This window comes from Monomorium pharaonis, chromosome 1, assembly GCF_013373865.1.
Source record: "Monomorium pharaonis isolate MP-MQ-018 chromosome 1, ASM1337386v2, whole genome shotgun sequence".
Lineage (NCBI taxonomy): Eukaryota > Metazoa > Arthropoda > Insecta > Hymenoptera > Formicidae > Monomorium > Monomorium pharaonis.
In genome coordinates this window covers 13,525,394-13,542,351 of record NC_050467.1, presented here as the reverse complement: position 1 = coordinate 13,542,351, position 16,958 = coordinate 13,525,394, and the positions used below count along the sequence as shown (strand labels likewise).

Genomic DNA, 16,958 nt, shown 5'->3' with positions numbered 1-16,958 from the left:
TTATAAATAATAATAATGTAAATCCAATGCGTGGACGTTGAAGTCACTTGTCGGCGTGCAATGTAGCGCTGCTTGTATTCATCTGAAACAAAAAAAACCAAATAGATTTTTTTTGTACGGTTTGCGTTATTGATTGAACCTATTGTTAAAGAAAATAATGCAAAATTGTAAAAATGGCGACACGTAGAAAAAAAAGTATTGATTTTTACGAAAAATTGTTGTGTTAATTATGCAATAAAAATAATTTATTTAAACAATACAATTACAAATAAAAGTTCAATTTATGAGGAAAGTATTTATCTAAATGTATGCACAAGGAGAACTCAATCGGATGAATAGTTTTTGAGTTATCTTGCACGCCAATTTTAAAAAAGTAGTTTGGAGAAAAACGCGTTTAAAGTTCGAGTAACAAAATCGTGAAAAAATCGTAATTTATTTTAACTTACCGCAGTTTTTTGCTAATTTGCGATTCTAGGGCCATAGAGCAGAGCTTCCTGTTTTTCGAACATTATTGTAACACAGCCAGGTTAACATTTATTACAGAGGGATCGAAAGACTGAGTTTCCGACTCGTCTACATGAGCCCAATTCGACCGTTCACTTTTCAACGAAAATAACATAGAAGGAACTCTCAAATCGGTTTCTACTATTTTTTTTCATATTCTACGGAAAATTTTCTATAAATTTAAGTAAGAAAAAAAAATTGCTAAAAAATTTCGATTTACATGACTTGCCCCCCTTAATTGTCTTGGAAATAAATTATGTTGGGTAATTGTTATTTAGCAGTGTTTTTATTACAAAATTAAGCTTTTTTAAACGGAATTTAGGATGTGAGAGATGAAAGATGCTATCTACCATGCCTATAATCACGTTTTCTTTTTTTGGAGAGAGAGGTACGAATAATCTAAATACCTTCTTGAAAAGGTTGGTTTATGAAACTAATCAAAAATTAACATTTTGTTTCTAATTAAAATGGTAGTTTCCAAAAAGTTGATCTTATCCATCAATCTCTATAGTAAATTTTAATCTTTAGTGGAGGGAATTAAAAATATCTAGAATGGAAGACGTAGACTAGTAAGGGACTACTGTTAAAATGTCGCCCACATATCGGAAGTAAAAGACAACCGGGAAATTGTCTTTAACACCTCACGCTCAAGATCTTGCATTACAATATCCGCAATGATATTTTACTTATTAATCTTATTTAATCTTATCTAGTTCAATTGAACACAGTATAACTGAATATGAGTAAATATGCTTAAACTTATCCCAAATCCGTTCCTTTCTCTCTTTTTTCCTTTTCTAACTTTTCTTCTCCTTCCTCTTCCCTTTCTCTCTCCTTCTTCTTCTTTTCTCACTCTATTTCTTATTTTATATATATTTTTAAAATACTTAAGAAAAAATAACTTTTGTTTGGAGAGATAAAGGTATATGTTTTCTTGGTTTAGCGAGAGACGCCGCCTGGAGCGCACATAAGCAAAACAAAGTGGGGAAGGCGTAACGCCAATTAAGGTCAATGTACACATATCCATAACGTGTCAGACTGTAACGTTTCAGTGACGGTTATTTACACATACCCGTGCAGTTCGATCAGTTTGATGCCAGTTATTTCCGAGAAGGCTCACTTTACGGATGACACTTTAGGAATGATTTATTACGAGCCGGATTTCCCTAACCGACCTTGTAACCGACCTAGGTAGGTCGCGAGTAAGCATTCGACGAAATAATAGCATTCGTCCAAAAGGTCACCCAATTTTTTTTCTTTTCTCCATAACTTCCATAAAAATTATTTTTTAGATATAATAAAATACTGGACAAAATTAAACGAACAAAAGTTTGAAATAGCGCCAAGTTTGTAAAAGTTGAGCAAAAAATTTGAATTTTTTATACGATGTAGCCCAAAGTGTCGAGTTAACTCCTCCAAAGTCTCCCTGCTGTGGGTCCAATAGTTTCGAAGTTGGCTCCGAAGCTCCCTGTCAAAAATAAAAGTTACAAGGTTGCAGTTTGGAAGGTACAGGGCAATCTGATGTTAAAAACGGCCTGGAAAATTTTCAAAATGGGCTAAGCAGGTTCTGTAAGTGTCCCTGATGCGCTCTGACACCCCCATTCCTTTTCAATCCTGATTTGCAACCCCTTTGTTCTAACAGTGGAGACAGCGTTTTGCATCGCGTCCGAGAACTCTCTAGCATCGCTTGGTTTTAAAACCGTTAAATATCGAAGGTCCTTCTATGACTCCTACCATGCAATACCCATCCGTGCAGGAGGGCGGGCAATACACACATGCTTACTCTACTATGCCCTTTGTGGATAAAATTGTAAAACTTTTCCACCACGAAAATGGCACAGAACATTGATTTCTGTCCCACAATTAAAGGGTTAAAACTTGATTGAGACGTTCTAATTTCCCCATTCAAAGAAATTGATTCAAAAATTGTGAGAGTTCTTCTATATACTAATGAGTGAACTAATGACCGAAGTTTCTACGAGGTGTGGTGGTGTGAGGTGGCATGAAGATATCGCTCTGTGTGTGTTGGTTTTCGATAGATCTGATGTCTTAGGGTGCTGTTTCCGTCTCTTCTAATTAACACATCTAGAAAAGGGATTGGGTTCTGTTCTACTTCCATTGTGAACTGAATGTTAGAATGCTGAGAATTGAGAAAGACAAGAAATTGAGGAAAAGTTTCTCTGTTATGGCTCCAGATGACAAAAGTGTCATAAACATAACGGAATCATATAGAGGATTTGACAGACAATAACGATATTTTCGAATATCTGTCAATATTTCAAGGTTTTGCCATTGTAAAACTTTGTTAATAATGTTTAAGTTGAAAAATGCTTGTTAGAGTGTAGCAAGTTTTTGCCAATGGAAGACGTTATTATATTTAAGGCCGCCGTACGGATTTTTGCATAACGCACAAGAGAGAGCGTTTTCTAACAAACAGCACAGAGGACACAATGTAACAGAGTGAATCATTTTATTCTTGTTGTTTGTTAATGTTAAACAAGGATGAAATAATCCACTGTGTTACACTGTGTCCTTCTGTATCACTTGTTGGAAAACGCCCAGAATCAATTAATCAATTTAAAAAATGCTCCGAATTAATTAATCAGAATTGTCTTTCTTTCTCTCCATGATAGAAATAAAAACCTCTGATTGATTAATTCTCTTATGTGTTATGCATTATGCGTTATGCAGAAGTCTGTGTTCCTGCCCTTACCCTGGCTGCATCAAGTATAGATGTCAATACTAATAATAACAGTAAATTAACTATTTGATCGATAAATATTCTAAACGTAAAAATAAAGTTTAAATCGCTTATTTTAATCTACAGATCTTGGTGCTGAATATAATTTTTCTACTAATTAAAAATTCTTAGTTTACATAAAATGCACAAAATTATCGGGACACAATTTATTGCCTTATTTAGGACTTGAAAGATATACACTGTATGAGTAAATTACTGGAATATCTGATTCGTATTGTGTCCTGAAAATGAAACGATCTGAGCATTGGATAACAAATAATTTATTACAAATAAATATTATAAATTATTAGCGGGTATACAATATTCGGAAATATAGAGGCTTACAGTAACAATCTTGATATGTTAATTTTATGCGGTGTCCCTGGAATTGGGAGTGGATTTCAGTTCTCGGTGTCGGGAGTGGTTCTCTAGGTAGACGCTGTTCTCTGATTAGACGTGGTTCTCTGGACAGACGCGGTTCTCAGGTGCCTGGAGTCAGGCGCAGGTATTATTGCCTGGAGTTAGGCGCGGTTCTCAAATACGAACATATTTGGATTAGAGAAGAAAAAGAAAGAAGGACAGAAAACTCATTCGTAAAATATTGCCAGGTACGACTTCCTGTCGCTAGGTATTGCGCATGTGAAACTCACCTTTGTGAGGATATCGGGTATGACCCCCCCGATCAGGGTATATTGTTTGAAATCAAATGTATTGGGTTTGACTCCCCAATACTGGGTATGCTCTCAGTTATAAGACAAACTCTGTATAGATGTGCTCTCAATCGATTGAACAACAATCCTCTCTGTTATACTTAGTTATAACACAATAATAAACGTAAATGAAAGGAAACGAAGAGAAAACACTTCCGTTGTAGTATAAATATACTCTGATAAACATTCGTTATACCAACGATATCGATGAATGTAGCGCCTCTTGACAAGAGAACGCCATACGGTCAACTCGAATATGCGAACGCAAGAACCAGTACTATGGCTAGTGATATAACGAAAAGAATTAACTTAAACTTGCCGTAACATTCACACAAACTAAGCGCATAAGCATATGCATAAAAATTGGTTGGTCCGTAAGCACTTGCATAAGAAAATATCCAGACCAGTCGAATTTCTTATTCATATGCTTATATGCTTATGCAAAAAAAAAGTTTGTGTGGATATACCTTAAGAACCATCATATACTTTCAGTAAAACAATAAGGTTTCGAACAACTCGATTTAGTACTCGATTCAGTTACGGTTATGGTTACGGTCGCTCAATCAATGTGTCGAAATTTTATTGTTACGTCTTACGGAAAGTGTGTGAGCTTTAATAGTACATTGTGTAACAAGTGCGGAAGGGTCACCTTTTTCAGGATGAATGTGGAGAGTAGATGCACGAGCCTAAAGTGTGTGTTTTGCACAAGTAGGAAAAAGCAGATCCCCACAAGTTGCACTATTTTTTGTTACAAGCTTTTTTGAAAAAACTTTCGAAACAAAAGTGTGATTCTAAAGGACACGTAAGTCTACCGAAAAAGCTTTTATTTGCGAGGTACTTAATTATATCTTTTTTATATTATATTAAATTGAACGCTTTGTATAAATGGCCTAAACAATATAGAGCTATTTCTTTTAGCATAAATTATTTTCTTTTTGGTTCCTAAATTAGATCTCTAAAAATGAAAATAATTGATATGTCACTTGGTAAGAGTTACTTGTTAGAACTCGCTATTGCGCGGTTTTACTGTATTTCAGAAAAGCAGATTTGCAAATTTGCAAAGATCACAGGTTGCAGATTCAATAACTTTTCCACAACAACTTTTCCACAAAGTTTAAAGAATTGTAGATGTTTTGGAATTTAATTCAGAATTGTTTTAGAAATATTGCAGACATATTTCATAATTTTTATAAAATGTTTTTTTTTTTAGTAGAAATATTTTTAAGATACCTTAGCAAGATTTCGGTAATGTATGGGAAATATATTTGACCTATGTGCAATCAACAATTGATTTTATACAATTGATGCTAACTTCCAAAATATCTTGCCAATACATGTATGTGTATATGTGTGCAGGAATATACGTCAGAAACGACCTGATCGAGCGGTTTATGTACCTAGACATCGCCGAAGTTTAGAAACTGAGGATAAGAAGCCACAAAATTTGAAAGTTTCTCACCGGACATTAAATGGAGATTCAAATGTGAATAATGATTGGAAATTACAGGATATACATTGTAATAGAGAAGATGCAGACGATACGACTTCAAATAATGTATATTATAATCAACAAAATGTAGACAATACGATTTCAAATAATCAAACTATCGAAAGTGGCAATACAAAAATTAAGGCTAAACATCGAAAGGTTTTAGAAAATGTAGTTTCTTTAGATCTTGGGAAAATCTCTGATACTCTCGATAGTGTTGAACACATACATAAGTTTTCGGTACTAAAAGAAGACATGTCAACTTTATCTGAAGTAAAAGAATTTGTCACAAGTAATAATCTTGACGAAAGTAGTACTAATTTTAATCTATTAAAAACATCTAATCAAATTGAAATTAATGACGAACAATTAGGAAAGGTACAAGAAACTGTAAAAGAAAATCAATCCAAACATTACATTTGTAACAATGTAATCAATTATAAAGATAGACAACTAATTAGGCAGAATGTAATTGATTCAAATGTTCTAATAATTTCTGATACTGCTCAAAAGACATTTGAACAACCTGGACAACTGTCTCCAATTATTGTTACACCACCTGAGAAAAAAGTAAAAAAGATAGAAAGACAAAAAAGTAAACCAGTTTCGCCACCTACTCCACCACTAAAAATCAACAGAGACGAATGCGATTGGGATAGCTTATTTGATGATAATGGCGACTGTTTAGATCCAACATTAATAGAAGAGGTTAGTATATGCTATACATATATTTATATTAAACTTTTGACTGTATCTATGAATCTGAGACATTTAACATAAGCTAAAGTAATACTTGCTCGTAAACTTTAAAACTAACAAGTCTGCATGTTTGTTTTCTATTTCAAAAAAAGTAGACAATAGAAAATGATTGACATTGTCAACTATAATGTTGACAAATATTTTGTAACTTTTTTCAAACCTTTTTCTTTAAAAGAACATGGCGTCCGGTGTGATAGATTCATAAATCTGTGATGCGATTTCAAGCCCGGGCACGCTCACGCACACATTGCCCTTTGTCTATCCGTGACGCGCGCGCTCGGCTGGGATCGGTGTGAGTCGTCGCGTACTCGGCTATGTTCGCGATTGGTTCGTCTCTTTGTGTTTCAAAAATATTTAGTTAAAGTTAAAAATTAAAAATTAAAATTAAGAAAGTTAAAAGTGTTGTCTGCAAAAATTAAGAAACGAATACTTATAAAAAGTTGTTTTATAAAAAATGATTTTTTTAATACAACAAAACGTGAAAATTGTTCTGCAGCATACAACACGAGTATAAAACGTAATATAATATTAATAATATCTTTATTTCGGGCTTTTTTCAGGGCTGCTGGGGTGTTTTACAAGGGCAACCAAATCCTTTACAAAACCGCTTTTTTGCCACATTCCATAAACAATATATACAACTGACTTCATATCACATTAACAATTTCCTCAAACTATTACCTTTCTTTTTTCTAATACCCGGCTTGGCCATTTGCGACCTTTACATTACTTCTCCCTCCCTTCCCCACGCCTCTGTCGCTATCCTTTGCCTCATCCCCCACTCCTCCCTCTCTTCTTCTTTCCTGTCCTCTTCCATCTTCCCTTTTCTCCAACTTTTTTCTCTTTTGTCCCGTGTCCGTTTTACTCCTACCCATAATTCCCTATTTGTAAGTATCACCTGTTTCCCTTTTACCCTTTCCTTTTTTGCCTGTTCCACCATTCTCCATCTTGTTCTCCTCTCCTCCATCGACAGATCCTCATCCACTCCTATTCCCCATTCTCCCCTTATCTCCATACTCTTCCTCAGAATCTCTTTCTTGTCCTCTACATCCTCTAATTACATAATAAAAACTTGTCTTCCGTCTTCCCCTTTTCTCTCCTCAATCTCTCTCACTCAAACCGTCCTGTCTAAGGCACCCTCCATGATAATTTCTACTAAGTCTCTCCTCTCTTCTGCGTCCTTACTATCCACTCCTCCATATTATCCTCTTCTCTCTTCTCCTTCCTTCTTTCTCTCTCTTCTCTCGTATCCTTGCCTCTCTTTCCTTGATTCTCCTTGCTCTTTCCTCTTTTTCTCCTAGCCTTTTCCTTTGCCACTCTCCATTCTTTGTTCATCCCTTTTTTGTTTCTCCTCCATTCTTCCTCCTCCGCTTCTTCCGCCAACTTCCACCACTCTTCCCTTCCTTCCTCCCCTGCCATCTTCTCTATCCTATCCCCACTTGTCTTTCTCCTGTTTTTTTCCCATGACTTCTACCATCTTCTCCCTTCACCTTGCCTTTTCCTCTTTTACCTGCTTACTCTATCTCTCTCTCTTCATCTTTTCCTCCTCCATTCCTTCGTCTTCCACTTCTCTCCCTTCCTCTTCCTGTTTTTTACCTCTCCCTTCCTTGCTCTCCGTCTTCCCTCCGCTTCCCTTCTCGGCTTCCTCTTTCTTTTTTCTATTTTTCGCCACTACGGTTCTTTTCTTACCGCGCCTCTCTTTTGCTTCCTCTCTCCAAGTGCCACTTTCTCTTTTCTTCCGGTCATCTTTCTCTGACTTCTATAAACCTCCCGTTCCTCCTCCTTATCTTTTTCGCTGCCGCAATCTTTCTCTCCGTCCCTCTTCTCTCTCCTCTCCTTCTCTCCTCTTCCTTCTGTCTCCTGCTCATTCTCTTCGATTCTTCCCCTCTCTTCCTTGTCCTCCACACCTCCTCTCTTAACCTTTTTTCCTCTTTTTCCGTCGCTCCCATTTTCTCTTATTATCTCATTTCCCTCTTAATACTTCCACTAACTCCTCCAGGCTTCTCCTTATCAACCTCATCTCTCCTAATATCTCCTCCATGCTTTCTATTTCTCTATCTTTTACTTTTCGGTTGGTTGTTATTCCTCGCCTCTTACCACCTCGTCATGTGCTTTATTACCTCTCTGATTGATTTGCGCCGCCCTCAATTTTTCGATTTTTTGATATATCGGTCCCTTGTTTCTCTTTATTACCCGTCTCCCTTCTCACCGCCATCTATCATTTTCCTGCGTCACCTGTCTCCACATTTCTCCACCAATCTCTACCGTTCCGTCCCCTCCCTCTCTCCATCACTACTACTGCCAATCCATTCTCCTCTTACTGTGTCATCTCTTATGCTCTCCATGCTCTCCAAAGCCTCTCTGGATTGGTCCACGCCAATCGTTTCTCTCTATCACCCGTCTCTGCTCTCACCGCCATTTATCGTCCTTCCGCGTCACTCGTTACCACACCCACCAATCTTTGCTCCGTTCTGACTGAGTGCTACCACCTTCTTTCCATCATTACCGCTGCCACTCTCCGCTTACTAGGTCCATCTCCTATGTCCTTTTGCTCTGGCGCTCTTTCTCTGCTCTCCTCTTCCCCGTACTCCTCTTGCTCCTTTATCCGAAAACTTTTCTCTCCCTCGTATCTTTTCATCATCTTTCTCCACTTATTTCCCTCCATTTCCTCTTCGTCTTCTCCACCTTCTCTTTTTACTCCTTCACTAATCAATCTTCTTAGTCTCCATTTCTGCGTAATATCGACCTTTTACTCCCGAGCACACAAAACCTCGACCAAACCAACTATCGCCATCTTCCAACCATAAAATGTAATATAAATGAAATATAAAAATTAAAATGTTAATGTTTAATTGAAAAATTTTATTTATTAAAAATTTATTCAATAAAATTGTCTAATCTATTTTTAGTTGAGAATTAAAATCTGTATTTTTTTACATACACACACAAACGCGCGCGCGCGCGCGCGCACACACACACACACACACACACACACTTTAACATCTAATTTCTTATTGTATTTTTATTTTCAATTAAGAATTAACATCTTAATTCTATAGTTTATGAAAAAATAAGCCTTTTAAAGTTCAATCTTTTATTTTTCTTATTATACAATAAATTTTCTATTAAAATACAATTGATTAAATTGAACATATTTATTTTTATAATTATGCGCCGATCGTAATAATTACGAGAGTCGGTGGCGTCCGTGCGATAAATATATTCCGAGAAAGCATTAGACGCCGGCATCATGGCCTCGGAATCAGAACGTTAAAAGGGGCAGAGGATAAAGTGACGAACCAGCTGCGAACGTAGCCGAGTGCGCGACGGCGCACGCCGATCCCAGCCGAGCGCGCGCGCGATGGATAGACGAAGTGCGATGTGTGCGTGAGCGTGCCCGGGCTTGAAATCGAATCACAATCATAAATACAGTCTTAAGTAAAAAAATGATACAGCCAAAGAATTAATAATAATTTATCGCGTTTGTTTATTACATTTTATGTAATTAATCGGTTTTACCCACACACATTATTTATTTAAATTTATATACTACATCTTCTATCTAGCTTACGTCAGCAGTAGGTGAAGTAGTAATAGAACAGCCAAAAAACGATTACAAGGCATACAATAAGCAAATTGAAGTGTCCGGTGACGAATTTGCACATGTTGTAGAAATTTATAATTTTCCTTCCGAGTTCAAAACTAGCGATTTAGCGGCTGTCTTCAGTTCTTTTAAGAACGGTGGTTTTGAATTAAAGTGGGTAGATGATACTCATTGTTTGGGAGTTTTCAGCAGTCCTCTCATTGGTATGTTTATATACATGTTTAGTAATTTTTACTAAATAATATGAAAATATTAAAAATATAGAAATAATCACTATATAATTTTATAACTTATAGTTTTATTGAAAACTTAGCTTTTAATCATTTTAACAAGAAAATTTATATTCCGGAATGATTTTGTATTTTTGGTGCTACTAATAGTAGATATAATAATGAACATTTATCATTGATGATTGTCGTGAAAATAGTTTTCTTTAATAATACTATTATTACTTATCGCAGTTAGCTACATTTTTTGCTTCTTTCATTTTTTAAGCTGCCGAAGTGTTAGCGTCAAATCATCCATTTGTGAAAACGAGACCACTTAGTGAAGCTACTGCTTTGAGTAAAACAAAAGCTAGAAGAAGCGCAGAATTTTTACAACCTTATAGGAATCGTCCCGAAACTTGCGCTGCCTTAGCTAGGAGATTAGTTACAGGTGCATTGGGCGTGAAACTTGCCACAGCTAGACAAGAACGTGAGCACGAAAAAAATATATTACGTGAAGCAAAAGGTAATTTTAAATGTGTATTATATGCAATATAAAAATAATTATTAAAGAAGTTTTGTTACATGTGTGTGGAAAGTCTATTATACATCCTTTTTTTGATTGGAAAATTGCCAATTTCCTACAGAATAATTATACAAATAATTTATTATTTCACTTTTTTTTGTTCTATCAATAGATGGCACAAACAGTGAAATAATCCATTTCCGCATTTATCTAGTTTTTACCACGATTTCTCTCATTATTACTTTCGCATGCATACCATTTTGTGGCACGCATACGGTAACACGTATATAAGTTTTTACAAACTCACCGTCGCTTTTGTAAAGCTAAATGTAACTAATTTGTCAATTCGTTTTCTCCAAAAAGAGGGATGCAACGACTTTCCACACAGGATTTCATAAGTAATTACTAGAATTCGTCAGCTAATAATGGAGATAATACGAGTAGCCATATTGTCTACAGTGGTCATAATACTACTTTCTCCTCTATATGTCTCTCCGTTTAAACATGTTTTTTTCAATATTTATAATCTGAACACGTGATTTTGTTGACACAATTTTAATTACTCAAAAAAATTTACAAAAAATTGATCAGACATAGTTTCTATTAACATTATAGTTGAAAGTTTTATTGTTATTTTGATAAACTTTTTTTATTAAATATTTTTAATATTTGAAGCGAGTAACAAACTATCCATTGTTCGATATTTTTTTTATTAATAATTAAATAAGAAAGCTAATCAAAAATTTTTTAATAAATGTTTTAATTAAATATTTTTATTAATTATTATAAAAATTGTTGCTTACATAAAAAAATCACGCGTGCGTGCGCTCCTTTCCTTCTTCCCCTCCTCTCTCTAACTTTTATATACTAGGACTTAGCAGCTAGGTATTCAGTGTTGCATTAGTTTTTGTAATAGATCTGACAATGAGTATGAAATTCTACTGTCACTTACCTTTTTGTTTAAGGAAAAAATTTAGATTTACCAGAAGTAAAATTTAGATTTTACTTCTGGTTTTAACCTTTCGTATACACACTTATTTTTTCAACCTTTGCATACACACTGAGTGGTTGCCACCCATGGAAATTTTAAACACCTGTATCTTTTAAAATATTAATGCTAAAGTTCTGAGAAAATTTATGGGTTAAATTTTTAATGTTTATAGAAAGTATTTAATACTTTTGGTATTAAAATTTTAGAAATTTTATATTTAAAAAGTTATATTTTGCGATTTAGAAAAAAAGTGAGTTTTTGCAAAAAAATTTGTAATTTTTGTAATTTTTATTATTTTTAAGCAAAAGTTTAGCATTTTATTGTTGAAATGTTTATCTTTAAGGAAAAAATCGTCTCGTAATTAATCTCGTATACACATACGAGGTGATAGATCTAACCATTCATATTCATTTCAGAGGGCTATCAGAAGGTAACTAACGCTTATTTTGCTAGTAGAGTGGAATCAAACACATTAAGATCTCAAATTACAATTTTATGACAACACTAGTTTTATTTATTACGGTACTTAAAAGCTACAGAACGCTGAATTTTAGTTATTGATAGTAATTACCCAGTGTGTATATGAAGGATTAATGTTATTAGCAATTATTTTGTGTTGAATGACCACGTGTTTAGACGGAGAGTTTTATATAGTATATATGTATATAAGCTTGTAAACAACCCCTTAGCAATCGCGCGTCTCGCTGGGTGGTCGTATCTCGTCTCACGCTGTCACGCGCTTGTCGATGTTTGGCGGTGGGCCGGGCAAATCGGCTATTTTTTAAACATTAATAACTCATTAATTATTGCGAAAATTGCAAAATGATAGAGGACTTTCTCAGTTTGGTCTATTCTATCTCTATGCAAGCGCTGTGTAAAAAATTTCAGCCATTCTGTATATACAGGGTATTTTGTAAAGATTTATGCAATCTTTATAAGCAGGTAGAGCGCATTAAGCTGAACGGAAAAGTCCTTTACCATTTTTTCATTTTCGTAATAGTTAACGAGTTATTGATTTGTAAAATTTGCTGTATTAGCCTGGCATACCGGCAAATGCAAGCGCGCCTCTCCAGCGTTGAGCCTTGAATGCTAGGCGCGCGGGGGGAGTTGTTACAACAATCGGCAATGGCTACGCACAAGCGACGCGTAACGCTTCGAGTTATAATAGTCCCTTACTTTTTTTAATGAAAATAAAATTTTCTAACGACAAAAAGTATGCGTGTACGTGTACATACATGTGTACAAAAAATATCAGTTCTAATGCTTAAAGAAGCGATTACTAAATTTATTTTTTTAATAAATAACGATTATTTTTAATAAAAAATATTTTTTTGATAATAGTCTTAAACGTCGTAAACTGTCATTATAAATTTTAAAAGAAGCTGTTGTTATATGCTCGAAACAAAATTTACTTTTTCAAAAAACATTAGAAAATTTTCGATTAAAATGGAAATAACAACCAAATAAAATGTTTGTTTCAACTTTATATTCTTAAGTAAAAATTAAATAATTAGGATATTTATATTTTTAATAAAATTAATCCTTGTGATAGATTTATAATACACGGATAAAACTTTATGGTAAAAATTACTATGATAAGTAGTAAACGCGGGCCAAGGAAGAATTATGAGAATTTTTATTATGTTTGTCATCAAATTACGATAATACAATTTACACTACTTTATGACATATAATTCTCTGAAATTTTTTCTTACAGTTCGTGGTTACTATCTTAAATAATAAATCATACATAATTTTACTACAAAATTTTCTCCGTGTAGATTTGTACAAGTACATGAATTTATTAAATGTTTGAAAACTTATAAACAATATTTATTTAATTCAAGAAAATTTTAGTATGTAATACATAACTAACGCGTGTGCATACATACGCGAGCTAAAGAATAATTACTTTGTGACAGGAAAATAATTATTCCTTAGTTCGCGATTTTATATCACTATTACTATTCATGCTGATTACTACACACGCACACGTAGAAAAATATGATTCTATAATAGTTTTAAGAAAATTAATTATTTACTTTTAATTTTATTTTTTTTAATAATTATTTTATCTCTAATGGTTGAAAAAAATATTCTGTTGATAATAAGCATCTCACTTTACATAAAACAAATAATGTTTAACATTTTCGTGTATGTACACACACACACACACACACACACACACACACACACACACACACACACACACACATTACATACTAAAATTTTCTTGAATTAAATAAATATTGTTTATAAGTTTTCAAACATTTAATAAATTCATACTCGTAAATCTATATGAAGCAAATTTTATAGTAAAATTATGTATGATTTATTATTTATGATAGTAACCACGAACTGTAAGAAAAAATTTCAGAGAATTATATCATAAAGTAGTGTAAATATTATCGTAATTTGATGAGAAACATAATAAAAATTTTCATAATTCCTCCTTGGCCCGCGTTTACTACTTACCATAGTAATTTTTACCATAAAGTTTTTTCCGTGTATTATAAGCCTATCACAAGGATTAATTTTATTAAAAATATAAATATCCTAATTATTTAATTTTTATTTAAGAATATAAAGTTGAAACAAACATTTTATTTGGTTGTTATTTCCATTTTAATCGATAAAATTTTCTAATTTTTTTGAAAAAGTATAAATTTTGTTTTGAACATATAATAACAACTTCTTTTAAAACTTATAATGACAGTTTACGACGTTTAAGACTATTATAAAAACAATATTTTTTATTAAAAATAATCATTATTTATTAAAAAAATAAATTTAGTAATCGCTTCTTTAAGCATTAGAACTGATATTTTTTGTACACGGAGAGAATTTTCTCTTAAAATTTACCCTCGAAATCTGATAATTGTGGGATAATGTATGACCTCGAGGAATTTTACTATACTTTTTAGTAAAATTTACTAAAAGTATAGTGAAATTTACTATGCTTTTAGTACAATTTACTAAAAGTATAGTAAATTTTACTAAAAAGTATAGCAAAGTTCCTCGAGGTCATACATTATCTCACAATTGCCAGATTTTGAGGGTAAATTTTAAGAGAGAAATTCTCTCCGTGTACACGTACACGCATACTTTTTGTCGTTAGAAAATTTTATTTTTATTAAAAAGTAAGGAACTATTATAACTTGAAGGGAGAATTCAGCGTTACGCGTCGCTTGTGCGTAGCCATTCCCGATTGTTAAAACAATTCCCCCCGCGCGCTTAACAATTCAAGGCTCAACGCTGGGGGGGGGAGGCGCTTGGCGCGCTTGCATTTGGCAGTAGGCCGGGCTAATACAGCAAATTTTATAAATCAATAACTCGTTAACTATTGTGAAAATGGAAAAACGGTAAAGGACTTTTCCGATTAGCTTAATAAAATCAATGTGCAATATCATATTGATACTGAAAATTCATGATATTCAAAAAATACCGTATTTATTCGCTAAAATACCCTAAAATGCAGTGTAAATTTCAAACTCGTGTGCAATCGATAAAAAACATCGTATCGACATGTTTTTTTTTATAAATTGCTTAGAAAAGAATGAACTTTAAGAATCTGGATTAATATTAGCCAGATTTTAACGAGAAACTTGTGAAAAATGATAACAAACTTTTATTTTTTTTTTATGAAAAAACATGTTTGGTTTTTATGCGATACAAAAGGTTCGCACTTAACAAATCAAACTTTCGCGTAGGGATTCTCAAAGTAGAGTCTTTGCCCTTTAATTTAAAAAAAAGTACATGTAATTTGGATGATTTTTCGCAAAGTTGCATCACTTTGAAGATTGCCTAAAAATCGGTCAAAAATTTTGTTTTGTTTTGTTTTTTTGCGCCAGTGTGCGTGCGTGCGTGCGAGCGTGCGTGCGTGCGTGCGTGCGTGCGTGCGTGCGTGCGTGCGTGCGTGCTTGCGTGCGTGTGTGTGTGTGTATGTGTAATTATCACGATTTCAAAGAGATGTGACTACGTCCGTTTGTGTCGGCTCCTCGGCACGATGTCGACCGCCAATCATGACAAGTAACTTCTCGTGTCCGTGACAACTCGTAAAATCGTAAGCCACTTATCGCGCGGAAAGCAACAATATAAATCTCCACCATCTGTTCTGGGCGACGACGACGATAATGACAATAATGATAATAACGACGTTTCTTAAATATTTTACTCTTGATGTGAAACTTTAAATTGCGATATCTTTGTTCGTAAGTCACGTAATGGAAAAATAAAAACACTTTTGTTATACAAGCCAGATTTAAGCTATTCATTAAGCTCATTTAAAAATGAATCGATTCAGCCGTTATTGAGATCCGATGATCTACGGATTTCGCAACGACGTCTCACGTAAATAGAGGCAGTGTCACTCGCGTACTGTGTAGTTGCGTACACTTAGCGCTACCGTGCCTCTTGATACATACACATGAACATACCATATCATTTACCCGCGCGTGTGTTTGTGTATATATGTGTGTGTTTTAAAAAAGGGCAATCTCGATTTTGCTGTAACTTTACTATTTGTAGATTTTGGTGCGTAGAACACGAATCTGCAAGGAAAAATTGTCGGTCTTAACTAGGAAAAAAGTTATTAAGCACTAAAGTTGATAGTTGCGTGGTTAGGATTTTTGTCATATCGACATGATGTAGACGCATCTTGACCATGCGCAAGGTCATAAAAGTGCTTGAAATTACAGTAATAGAGAGAGGGAAAGAGAGAGAGAGAGAGAGAGAGAAAGTGAGTGTGTAATACAACTGTAACCTCTGTTAATAGTTTAGTACACTGATAAATTGTATTTTGTTAAAGCAGAGAATAAGTCGTATATGAAAAAATTTCCGTATACGACTTATTCTCTGCTTTAACAAAATACAATTTTATCAATTAATGCAAGGAATTCGTGTAATTTCATAATTTAATACAAATTACAAGGATAACTTGTATTATGAAGTATAAGGTATATTGATTGAAGGAAGGTGCAAATAAAAGACTTATTGAAGATTGCCGCAAGAATACTGTCCATGCGCATTAATGGACAATATTATAAATTATCATTTTTTATAATTTTTGACTTACCGACATAAAAGCAGAGAATAGGTCAATTTGTATTTATATACATAGAACAGTATTTATATACATAGAATATTTATAAACAAAATACAATTTATCAGTGTACTAAACTATTAACAGTGGTTACAGTTCAGGGTTTTAAATAATGCATTACTTTTTGTAATGCATTACAGTTTCATTAAAAAATACTTTTTTAATAACTAATGCGAAGATCCTTAATTACGCATTACTTTCTTAATAAGTAATGCGATTTTTTTCATTACGCATTACTTTTTTAATAAGTAATGCGATTTTTTTTATTACGCATTACTTTTTTAATAAGTAATGCGATTTTTTTCATTACGCATTACTTTTTTAATAA

General features: G+C 33.7%; 1 protein-coding gene across 6 annotated transcripts in view; it reads left to right on the top strand.

Moving 5' to 3' along the window:
- The window catches only part of LOC105836904, a 117,520-nt gene that overhangs the window by 71,132 nt on the left and 29,430 nt on the right, over nucleotides 1–16,958 (top strand). For all 6 annotated transcript variants that reach the window (XM_036293267.1, XM_036293274.1, XM_036293264.1 and 3 more), the window contains 3 exons: nucleotides 5,311–6,151; nucleotides 9,769–10,009; nucleotides 10,302–10,538. In XM_036293267.1, coding sequence (XP_036149160.1) covers nucleotides 5,311–6,151; nucleotides 9,769–10,009; nucleotides 10,302–10,538 — 1,319 coding nt within the window. The remainder of the gene's footprint in view (nucleotides 1–5,310; nucleotides 6,152–9,768; nucleotides 10,010–10,301; nucleotides 10,539–16,958) is intronic.